Below are 12,841 nucleotides of genomic sequence, written 5' to 3' on the forward strand. Positions count from 1 at the left end.
TTTCTTTCTTGATATTCCCATGTTACTTTAGGTAAGGCAAGTGGTGAGCGATTTTGCAGTAATAATCGCGATATTCTCTATGAGCACGTTGGATCATGTCGTGGGTATTCCAACACCGAAATTAGAGGTGCCAACGGAGTTCAAACCAACATTGGAAGGACGAGGATGGATAATCTGGCCTTTTCAAGGGAATCCGTGGTGGAGTGCTATCGGAGCATGCCTCCCTGCTTTATTGGGCACTATATTGATCTTCATGGATCAGCAAATCACGGCCGTTATTGTTAATAGAAAAGAAAACAAGTTAAAGGTGAGTAGTTACGATGCAGTATAGTTATGCCTCTATCTATTCTCGTCAATAAATATATCACTTGAAATAAATTAAAAAAGAATACACTGAATAATTAACAACAATATTACAGCAATAATAAATTCTATCTCAAAGATCTTTTTAATACTTTTCCAGAAAGGATGCGGGTACCACCTAGATCTTTTTGTGCTGGCGATCTTGATCGAGATATGCTCGGTAATGGGACTTCCGTGGTTTGTCGCAGCGACAGTTCTCTCCATAAATCACGTGAACTCATTGAAATTAGAATCCGAGTGCGCCGCGCCGGGAGAGAAGCCGCAGTTTCTAGGTGTCCGCGAACAAAGAGTTACTCACATACTGATTTTCCTGATGATCGGGTGCTCGGTGCTCCTAACACCGATGCTAAGAAACATACCGATGCCGGTGCTGTTTGGTGTCTTCCTGTATATGGGTGTCGCGTCGCTAAAAGGTCTTCAATTCTTCGATAGGATTCTAATAATGTTGATGCCCGTTAAATATCAACCAGACTACATGTTTCTTCGCCAGGTATGCGAATAGTTCCGATATTTGAAAAGCTTTAAAGTAGGTTAAAACGCATTCATTCTAAATTTGTATATTTCTTTTAAGATATATTATCTTTAACAAAATATTAACTTTAATAAAATATTTTAAAACCGCTTTTACAATTTTTTTATAATTCTTATTAATCTGATTATGCATTATCCAACAATATTTTTCAACAAGATTGTGAATAGTCATTTTCGATTGTGAATAGTATTTTTATCCGAACATCAAATCGTCCATTGATCAACATTGACTATTACATCATAGGTGCGTTCCATTTTTTGCATGATGAGCATAATGCACCAATTGTCCTTGTTTAACATGTAGTTAGCAACAACAATAAATGATACATTATGCACATCATGCGTGAAACGGAACGCACCCTAATTTTGAGAAAAATAGCGTCAATGAAACAAAAATGATGATTTAAAAAATTTTTATGATATTGTAGCTTTATCAAAATTTTTTTTAATATGTATATCATGTTATATTAAGTAAAAGTATCAACTTTTAGCTTTGAAATGCATTTCTTTTCATTTCAGTATGATTTTCCGTTTTTAATTTGGAAATAGCTCCTTTTCTATATGATACATGAAAAGGATATTTTATTCTTAATTCATGCATTACGTTAAAAGTAAATATTTTTGTAGATATTGATATAATATAATCGGATCATACTAAACCAAAAAATATTATAATATAAAATCCATTTCATTCCGTTATATTCATTATGTAAGTACAAAAGCACTTTTCACATAATGTAGTAAAATTTCACGCATATAATAAAATGCATGGAATAAAAAAAATGCACGGAATAAAATGTCTTTTCAATATATTACTTAGAAAAGAGTTCTGTTTAAATTGCTATATCTTAAAAAACAAAGACTTATATCGACACGAAACAAAATACATTTTGAAATGAAATTTGATACTTTCGCGTGGCATTAATAAAATTTAGAAATTTGCTATAAAATCGTTTTTGGGTTCTTTAATTTTATTTTTCTTAAAATTAATAGCTAACAGAATCGTGTTAAGCATACAAAAATACATGATAAATAACTATTTATATTCTTATTGTAAAAAAGCTCTAATTCCAATATTTAAAGCAAATACATGTTTTTAGGTTCCATTGAAACGCGTACACATGTTCACTGCGATTCAACTTGCTTGCCTCGCCTGTTTGTGGCTCATAAAATCCTTTAGTCATACTTCTATTTTATTTCCTTTAATGGTAAGTAATTAATCCAAGTACGATCCCTTAGTATGTCATTCGTAATTTAATAGTAATATTGTAACTTTCTCAAATTATTGATTCAAGTTTAATAAACAGAAAAATTACGATTTAAATGGAAACATACTATTCTTTTTATTTGCAAAATAACTATTACAAAAAATCAATTAACCATTTTATCTAATAATAAATTATTTTATAAAGTAAATTAAATTATTGGTCTTTTAGAAGATCATCATTTTATGACAAGAAAGTCAGGTATATGTATATATCTCGATAATATCATTTCGTAATGCACATATTAAACTGTTATTGTAGTGTGTGATCATAAAGCTGAAAATTTTAATCTTAGAATTGACATATTTGGAGTAAGCATACAATTGACATATTTTCGAGGATATAATTCTTAATATAAATTTTTATACCTTTGTAATCTATAATATAAATCTTTACAGCTCGTGGTAATGATTGGTATACGTAAATCCCTGGATTTGATGTTTACGCAACGCGAGCTGAAAATCCTCGACGACATAATGCCGGAAACAACCAAGAAACACGCCGATGATCTTCGTAAGCTGGAGAACGGCGAGGTTAGCACCGCGACACGAATATTAAACGCCATCACCTGTCGCAAATAGCATACAGAAGGTGATCGCGTGGCGAACGCTCGCCCCGTGGTCACCATAACTCTCTCCGACTTTGGAGAATCCGCCCTTTGTAGAAGAAACGATGTATACTACGATGAGTGATCGGACGAATGTCAGCTAAAACGAATTAGTTTTTTGTCGCTGCGCGGAACAAATTCGAATAAAGATTTAGGATCTCCGAATATGAGGCTAGAATATAATTTACTTTAAAGCGCATAATTATACATATATACGCCGGATAATTTAAGATTATCACAGAAGAAGTGCCAAACTTGGCCTTTAATAATTTAAAAAAAAAAATAAATAAACGGACGGACCAATAATTTTTACGCAAAAAAACCCATACTTTTTACTATTTCGTCGCAAAAACACTTTGCTCCTTTTTGCGGTCAAGAATTTTTTTATTTTTGCAAATGACGTTTCACCGCCTGAAACAGGATGACGAGAATGGTACCATATAAAAAAATCATTCTGAAAACGCGCACATAGACTGTTTACAGTCTGTAGAAATTTTTTGAAACACGACTTGAAATTTACTCATTTTAAGAAAATACATAATATATTGTTGTTTCGAGCATTTATGCGGCATATTTTTTTAACGAACCAAATCTCGGCCTTGAAAGCCATCCTCTCGTCTTCCACTTGGAACATGTGCCAAACAACTTTTATCCTCAAATCCAGGTGGTGTACTAACCGACCAGTATTAAAGTAAATGTTATGATATAATCGTTGTTGAATTTTTGAATACGGTAAACCTTTGGATACCGCAATCTTAAACGTTTTTATCGATAGCATCGTTGTTGTAGCGAAATTAGAGTAATGTGTTGATTGTTTTTGCGAGCGCTTCGAACACGTCGACGACTACCCGAAATTTTATTTTGTGCAATAATTCGCTCCAAGTTTCCAGATTATTCTTCAATGGTGAACCGCGCGCGATAAATTTTTATCGATGTCTTCATTGATGTGTGATGTCATTGATGGGATTATATACAATTATCTTTGTTTATATATACATATATTGGTTACATAATCTTAGGCGAATTTAAGATAGAGATAAGCAAATGCAGTTTTCGTTGTTACGCCGTAATATAATTGAATAATACTCTTACGAGTATAATAGTTACAAGCATAGTCGTGTATATCGAGCACGACATTGCAAACTATTAACGGTAGTTAAGGTAAATTATTGTTGCAAGGTAAGCAATATTGTATCGTTTTTGTTCGTACATTCGAATAAATTAATGTAGCACTTCTTCTAAATAATTTATACATTCCAACATTACAGTAAACAAAGGGCTGTTTGAAATAAAATCATGATCAGTTCACCATGGGAGAGTACATGTTCGCAACATTGCCAATTTTTAATATACTCTTAGTTAATTAAACGGAAAGCAGGTTGCCTATCATTCAAATGATATCAACGAAGATATTCATCGAGTAGCAATCGATACATCGCAATTGATATTCGCGACTTGGCGAAACGAAGTGTTATTGCATTTAATATATCACCGTGTCGTTAATCTGCTTTTCTGTGAATCATTCGAGACTCTTGTATCGATTTAATTAATGCGCCGTCGTACACGCAGTTCACGTATCTTATCATGTAAAAATACATTATTGTTTCGAAACACACGAAACTTCTTTATAATTCCAGTATCTCCTAACACAATTAATGACTCATATAATTTACACGTTCGTCTGCCTGAGAGCTCTTTATCTCCCACAATACTCAAATATCAAAATTTTGAATTATCCTAAAGAATATAAAATATACTATGTTAATTATACATATAAAATAATAAAATAAGCTTAAGGTTTCGTGATAATTAACGCTAAATTTCCTTATTATAAAATGAATCTCATTTTTAATGCATTGCTCTGCTTCGATCCTATAGATTCTACATTTAATTTTATTCTGTAATTAAAATACAAACTAAATTTACTGTAAAAGAATCGCAACTTTTTAACGGCTAAACTGCAAAAGTACTATTACAAATTTATTATGCTGAACTTTGTCATAAAAAAAAGTTTCCATTTAACTGTCACTTTCTTAATTTCTTTTTTATTATAGAGTTCTAAAAATTAATAACAACAAAGAAACAATATTTTTCATTGTAATTTTACGAAAACAAAAATAAGTTAAAACTTGATCTGCATATAATCGTTATTATGTGTATTTTTTTTATACGGTACGGTAATACCAGTAAAAGGAATATAATATTTTTAAAATTATCTTAACGCGAGCGAGTGATTAAGTAAAGCATGCACCGTATAACAGCCAATTGCGTGCATTCGTTGTTAACAATGCAATTAAAGACAGAATAACTGAGCGGAAGCACACCATGACTCACGGAGGAGAGTGACGATTCAGCGAGAGAAAATGAGAGAGCGACTGAAAGAAATCACACACGAGCCAGACAAACACGGAGATATCAATACGGAAATCACAAACGAAAAAATACGCCAGTCGTCGAATCCTCCGCCTGTCATCGGTACGTCACCATAAGTGCACGTCCGTAGTTTCGTCGCATATAGTCGACATGCTCTTTTCGCAAATAAACGATTCAGCGAACATCCTACGTCCGTTTGTAATCGGAGAGACTTTTTGGTGAATGAACGCGACGATGCACATTGCGATATATGCGTTTCAATAGTAATCATGCGCCACTAAATTAAATACAATAACAGCATGTTGTGAATTTTTTGAAAATTACAAAGCAAGGATATATTACAGCTTACACTTATAGTTGAAAACCAAAACAATATCATATTAGTATAATTGCACGATGTTCAAGCATCAAACTATTGAAAAGACGTTTTGCAAACGTTAAAATATCAAAATGTGCCTTTACATGTTTATACTTGTTTCTAATTTGGTATTGTCATAAATATTGATACTTCCTCACAAAATATAAATATCAATGTCAATTATTATTAATTGATATATCGATAAAATAATACAAAATACTGATACAAATTATGATCGTAACTCTCAAGGTGAACAGAATCGTTATATTTATTAAAATTATTTCCTCTCCCTAAAAAAAAAAAAAAATGACACGAAACTAATATAATTCTATCGTCATCACAAATTCGTCGCACTGATTTTTCTATTGTGCATTCTTCTCTTTGTTAGACTTATCTACACGCCAAGTCACACCCTTGTAAATTTATTCATAGTGTTACGTGACGCCCCTGACTGATCGTTATTACTTCCTCGTATAATTATCGTATAATTGATCGACTGAAAGATATGCTGGCAAGCAACATGTCTCACCTGCTTCCCAGCAGTTCGAAGGCAACGCAAAGTTCGCTTGAATTTATGCATGGCCTGATAGAAATTCTTCACACATAACAAGATTGAGATTCAAACTATTGTTTCATTCGTACTGCAGGATCAAAACGAAACGATGGGATATGGACCTCCGGAGAACATTCAGATCTCTTTAGCTAATGGGAACATCATGAAGATTCCTTTAGCGAGTATCAATATCAGTGAAGAGGTGAACAAAACTGGTATCTGGCAACAAGTCAATGAAGGCAACGAAAAAACGAAACAATCAAAATCACTAATCAAGTAAGTTGAATTTCGAAGAATTTTAAATATTTTTAGTATATTGTTACATTTTTTACAATAATAACAATGATCTTGATAATTTTCGAGTAAAAAAAAAAGATTAATGTAAATATTAACTTCAAATTATCATCTAATTTTTTAAACTGTAATTAAATTTGTAATTGACGTAGTGTGGGAAAGCAAAAGAAACATCCAAAGAAGGACAACTCGTTGCTGACCGACGAGACAACGAGGCTGACGACAATGACCGAAGAGGACGAGGATGACGGTGGAATCTCGATCAAGGTGACACACGTAAATGACTCTAAATTCTAACTACCATCACCAATAAAACCGACAATTCATATGGCAAGACACACAGCAAGAGCACCAATATAACGGCATGCAACATATCCCATGCACCGCCGCTGTGAGTAAATTTACAAACGAGGATGGCATGACAATCCTCGTCGAGTCGACGTAAAAAGCGAATTCAGACGCGGACGACTCATTGTAGAAAACATGGATTTTCATAGACGACAAAATATATTTTTTTATTACATAATGACAACGATAACAGAATTTAAGATTATAATTAAATATTATTAATAATATTAACGTATTAAAATATTCACGAATAAACGAAATTTCGTGTAAGTTTTCATTTTTTTACTTCACCGTTGTAAAATATTCAAAATATATAAATTAAGAAATATTTTTTTAATTTATTATTGTTATTAGAATCTGTTTATCATGTACGATCATATAATTAATTATGCTTTGTCTTTTTCGTAGCGTAATCGTCTATGAGACTCAATTTAGCAACTCTTGCTTATGCTCGTAGAGATTTTGAGTGTGTGTGTGTGTGTGTGTGTGTGTGTGTGTGTGTGTGTGTGTGTGTGTGTGTGTGTGTGTGTGCGTGCGTGCCTATTGTTAATGTAAATAACGAAATAAATAAACGATCTGAGAAGACATTAGATATGGATTTATTTCATCTGTTTTACAATATGTTAGTATCACTTATCCTTCTATTTGAAATGCTTAATATATATATTTTAAAATATATTATTATACGCAATTTTTTAATTCAAATAAAAATAATAATCGTGCAACTTATTGTTAAATAATTGACAAAAAAATACAAAGCACAATATACAAATTTAGAAGAACTTAGAATAATAAAAATTAGAATATATAGATAATAAAAAAAATTAGAATAATATAACGTTTTCTCATTTTGTAAAATAGAAACGTCTCTCTCTCTCTCTTTTTCTAATCGCATGTTTCTTTTTTTATTGCTTTCAACGTTAGTCGCTTTTTGCATGAGCGTTAAAAATGTTATCTCTTCGTTATATCAATGAGATGCATACATAAAATACTTATTGCCCTAAATTTATTAAAATAAAATTGTCATTATTAGTCCATATTATGGAATACCAAAAAGAAAAAAATGTTATTATAAGTAAAAGATGATTTTTAAAAAATGTAACATATATAGATACATGTATTTGTAATATTGTATACGACACAGTATTGTAAATACACTTTAGTTATACTATTAGTATTTTAGTGTATGTATCTTTTGTATATACGTAATATATACAAGGGGTCTCATTTAATGTGATGACCTCTTTTAATTTTTGCATGACAAGATCGAATTAAAAAATATATTTAGAAAAAGGTTATATGACTTAACGAGGCATAAATAAAAATAAAATTACTTCGTAAAAAAAAATCGATTTTTATCATTATATGAAGGACATGGTCATTTAAAAAAAAATTATATTTTTTTAAATATAATATGATTCTTTTGTTTATTATGCATAAAAGTATTAAAATAATGATATCGAAAAATCAATAATTTACACGATATTTCAAAACTTCATTCTACCATTTATTTTGTACATAAAAATAATATAAAAATATGATTATCAAAAAATTAATAGTTTATTAAAAGATATTTCAAAATATATCAAAGTGTGCCAGAATAAAGTACAAAATATTTCGTAAAAACCATTGATTTCAATATCTTTACCTTAATACTTTTACATGTAGAATAATTAGAGAAAATATTATGCAAAAAGAATGATATAAATCTACTTAAAAAATTGCTATAACTTTCAACCGATAATGAAAACTCAATTTTATCTTTATTTTTATCCCATCAGGTTATTCAACTTTTGTCTAAACATATTTTTTATTCAAAGTTATAAAAAGTGGTCATGTAAAACCGGCGGCACGCGATGCTTTCTTTTTTGTGCTGGATTGTTAGCTGGATTTGCGTACTTATTGCTATTGTATTGGTTGTGGTACTGGCATTGCTAGCATCGTACACTTTTCCAAATTGTGATATGACACTAAAAAAATACATACGTGGCACAAATAAAACACAAATACGAATTGCAAATCGAATTTTCACGGAAAATTACTCTTTCTGGCGAATTATTCAAACTCCGAAGCATCGTGTGCCGCCAAATTTAGATGAGACAAACTGATATATATACATATATAACATATATAAGTGTATATAATATAATATATGTATGTATGTTGCATATAAAATATATTTGTATCTCTTTCTAACTATATGACGTCTATTGTGTAAATTTTCTAAATTCTAAGATCATTTATGAAATTGTAATCAAGAAATGCAATTTAATAATTTACATTTTGCTCATCTTTCTCAGGAACAGCATATAAGGAAAATTATTAAAAGAAGTTTATTAAAAGAAGTTGTAAAAATTAACTTGAAAAAATTAATATATACTTTAATTCGATATTTCAGGTAGATTTAATACGATCCAAGGAAAGCATCAGTCCTTTAAAAGCAAATGGTACTACCTCAGCCGAAACTTCCGTTTAACAAGAGGACAGCGAAAACAAACATATGCTAATACAATCTATAAGCTTCTTTACTCGATTGTTTCAAGACTTTCATTTTTAGAGTCTCCACTCTGCAATCTCTTATCTTATAAATTTTCATTTAACTTACATAAAAATCATAGAGCATGATTTAATTCCCTAAAAACTTTCATCCTTTTTAAATATCTTCTATCATTTATCTATTACTTTCAATTGTATTATATTTGTATTATATTTAACGAATAATGCGCTTTTCGCGAGTATATTGCAATTTGTACACTGCTGTAAATGAGATCCATCATTCATAGTCTCAATATGTTTGTACATAGAAACAATTCAACAAAATTCGCCAATAGTATTCAATACATTCAATTGTGATTTTATGAAACCTTATCCCCGATAAGGTAATCATATAGTATTACACAAAACAGTCTATTTTAGTAGTTATTTATGTAACAACCAATTCCATTTCATTAATATTGCATGTGAATTGCAAGAATACTTGAAGAAAAACAAAAAATAAGAGGAAAAAAGGAACTGAAGAAATATTCCAAACAATTAGAAAAATTTAAAATGATAAAAGCGTATAGTAGGTAGATGTTTTTACGTTTTAGTGAGTGTAACGACATCAAATAAAATATGATAAAGTCTAAAAAGATCTCTTATATTGCTATGCATCTTCTTTAGATAATATGGTCTAGAATTTACATTGACGATAATTATTGATTTACAAATCAATAAGGATATATTTATGCTAGAAAGTTGTGAAAAACGCACATTTTTCCAAATCGTAATACGATATTAAATACATATGTAGCATTTATATAAAACACAAATGCAAGTTGCAAAGTAAAATTCGAATTTTCACGGAAAATTACTCTTTCTGGCGAATCATTCAAACTCCAACGCATTTAAATATTCGAATGATTATAATATCGATAATTTTCACTCTTACAGATATGTATGAAATAAATAATATAATAATAATAATAATAGCATAAGTATCGTGCAGATGTCAAAATATCGTGAGCCGAATAATCGAGTGTGTGTGTGCAGTTGTAATTATTCGAATATTTGAACATCGATAACTGTAATTTTAGATTTAACATACATGTTAAATTTTGTTTCTGTTATATGAATCGTAAAAGATAAGCAAAATTATTGTGTTACCATACAATAATATGTATATGATTCTGCATGTAACGATTAAGTAGTTCAAGTAACTTTATAATCATACTATGTATATATGCCAAAAAAACCCCACAATCTGTAGTACGAATATATATACTTCCTTCGAGGGATACCTCTTACATTATTGCAAGCTGGTTGTACACATTAAAAAAGAAAGAAATTTTTGATTATAACATTTTTTATTAAGAAAATTACGCTTAAATATTTTTTATTCACTTTCTTTAGTAATATGAATACAATACCTTGGGGAACAAGAATTACGAAAGCTATTTGAAGAGCAGTAAAAAAATTAATATGTATAGATAAATTTACTCTTTATCCCTAAATTATGGAATAACATTCACTTTTCTTGTTTAAAAAAAATACTATTATCTTGCAACTTTTACAAACGGCCTTTTAATGCAAAACTAAAACAATCCTCTTTAAAACATTCATGAAATAATCTCTTGTTTCATAAAAATAATCGAATTAACTCAAAAAAATTTTTAATGCCCTATAGTAGTTTAGATAAAAGTTTATTCTCAAATATACTTATTAAAAAATACATAGCAGATTGTTATTTCTTAAAATTTTAATCTAGCCAAGATTTTGCACGTTAAATTTCAAAATTTTCTATTATCATAACTTTTAATATTTGAGCACGCCCAATTGCGACAATATTAAAAATATTCTAATTATAGTGAAATTAATTTTATTATCGCAAGATTTTTGACAAAAATTTTACGTATTATAAAGATATATTGTACATGCAATGTATAGAGTGATAAAAACAGTCCCTTGAAGGATATTTGTTATTGTTCGTAATTAAAAAAAAAAGAAGATATCATCAATCTCTGTACAGTCTGCGATATATAATATTTATTATGTGATTATTTACTCATAAACTATTTCTTAAATAGTAATGAAGATATTCTATCAGATAACATAAACAGTTGTTCATTAATTAAGAGTATAAGTCTGTTATATATAAATTAGTTAAATGAAAATTCTTATAAGTATGTGCTATTTTTAAAAGAAATTATTTTTCAATGTTGTTTATAGCAAAAAATAATTTATTAAATTATAATCCAATTTTTTATATGTATTAAACTTTCCGATAAAATATTTGTATTAACAAAAATTTAACTTCTCAATTCGGCTAATTATCAAAATACAGTAATTTATCGCGTAAATATATATTCATACGAAATTTCTAGAAAATCGAATAATTTTTTTATACAGCCATTTTGCTAATAAGTAGTTTGAGAAAATATGTTTTAATACCATGGAACAAAAGATTACGTTTTACAGAATATGTATTTAACTCGTAGAAAGGCTCAAGGGAAAACCTACAATTTAAACCAAAGATAGGAAATAACGTGTTATTTGTAATACTCTTACCGTTACCGTTATTTTTTTTTATAATAACAACTCGATAATAATTTTATTAATAATTTTTTATGATAGTAATGATAACGTCAGAATCGGAAAAGTCACTTTCGAGAAGTAAGTCGTTACCTTTACGCGTTACTCGTTTAAAAAAGTAACTTTTTACATAACGAGTAATAACTTAAAAAAGTAAAGCGTTACTAATGAGTTACGTAACGAGTTAAAGTAATGCACTATACTTTTATGTTACTGTCTAGAAAAAACATGTAAAGTGAATACAAAATTATTATTATAAAAAAGTAACGGTAATTATAATGTTACGAAGTAATGATACGTGGTCTATGATAAGAATCGTAGACGATCGTGGAGTTTTAAGTCATAAGAAATTGATCCATTATAGTCAAATTTGAGAAGAATAATCGACTATTGGATCAATCTTCTACGTCCTACGATTTCAGACTCCACAACTGTCTACGATTTCTATTGTAAATTACTCGCATTACGCGTTACTTTCCACTCTTGGTTAAAACAATATAAAACATTTATATCGCATTGGAAAGTATAATTGTGCGTACTTTTAAGTATATTTATACGTAAAGAACGCGTGCCCCAGCGTATGAGTCATTTAAAATCTTATATAAGATATATTTATTAAGCGGAGGTCACAATATCAACTCGGTATGGAATAGTATTTGAAGCCTAGAGTATTGTATCGTAATGAGATAAATACACGAAAGACAGAAGGGAAGGTATGCCATAATCTTAGATGCAAAATTTAACAAAATGCAAATAGTAAAATTCGTAAATATAATGTATAATATGAAAATAATCTAATAAAACGTGTATGAGATATGTGTGCTAATGCGTTTCAACGATAATCTTCGACGAGTTAATTAGGAGAAACGTATTCTCTCCCAATGATCTTCGAAGATTACACTTTTATGCGTATCGCTGCGAAATTCACGATGGTGGATGGGCTATACTCGCCGATGTAGTATTAAATGGTTGTGATTAGGTAGAAAAGACTGCGTCTTGGAAATTAGTTTCCGAGTTGACAAGGAAAGTAGCTAATGCCTGTCATTATATATATATTTAATCATGCTGTGTTACTTTAA

At 29.6% G+C, this 12,841-nt stretch overlaps 1 protein-coding gene across 8 annotated transcripts in view; it reads left to right on the forward strand.

The window, feature by feature from the left end:
* Ndae1 (Na[+]-driven anion exchanger 1) overlaps positions 1–9,250 on the forward strand; it is a 50,398-nt gene extending 41,148 nt beyond the window's left edge. For 4 of the 8 annotated variants that reach the window (XM_018541371.1, XM_018541373.1, XM_018541376.1 and 1 more), the window contains 7 exons: positions 32–307; positions 464–853; positions 1,995–2,102; positions 2,558–2,692; positions 6,145–6,326; positions 6,497–6,611; positions 9,091–9,168. In XM_018541371.1, the coding sequence (XP_018396873.1) occupies positions 32–307; positions 464–853; positions 1,995–2,102; positions 2,558–2,692; positions 6,145–6,326; positions 6,497–6,611; positions 9,091–9,168 (1,284 nt within the window). Of the gene's footprint in view, positions 1–31; positions 308–463; positions 854–1,994; positions 2,103–2,557; positions 2,693–6,144; positions 6,327–6,496; positions 6,736–9,090 lie in introns of all 8 variants that reach the window. The other 4 variants (XM_018541377.1, XM_018541370.1, XM_018541375.1 and 1 more) reach the window with 2 other exon arrangements.
* Positions 9,251–12,841: the final 3,591 nt, after the last annotated feature.

The sequence above is a fragment of the Cyphomyrmex costatus genome, unplaced genomic scaffold (genome assembly GCF_001594065.2).
Source record: "Cyphomyrmex costatus isolate MS0001 unplaced genomic scaffold, Ccosl1.0 scaffold281, whole genome shotgun sequence".
NCBI lineage: Eukaryota > Metazoa > Arthropoda > Insecta > Hymenoptera > Formicidae > Cyphomyrmex > Cyphomyrmex costatus.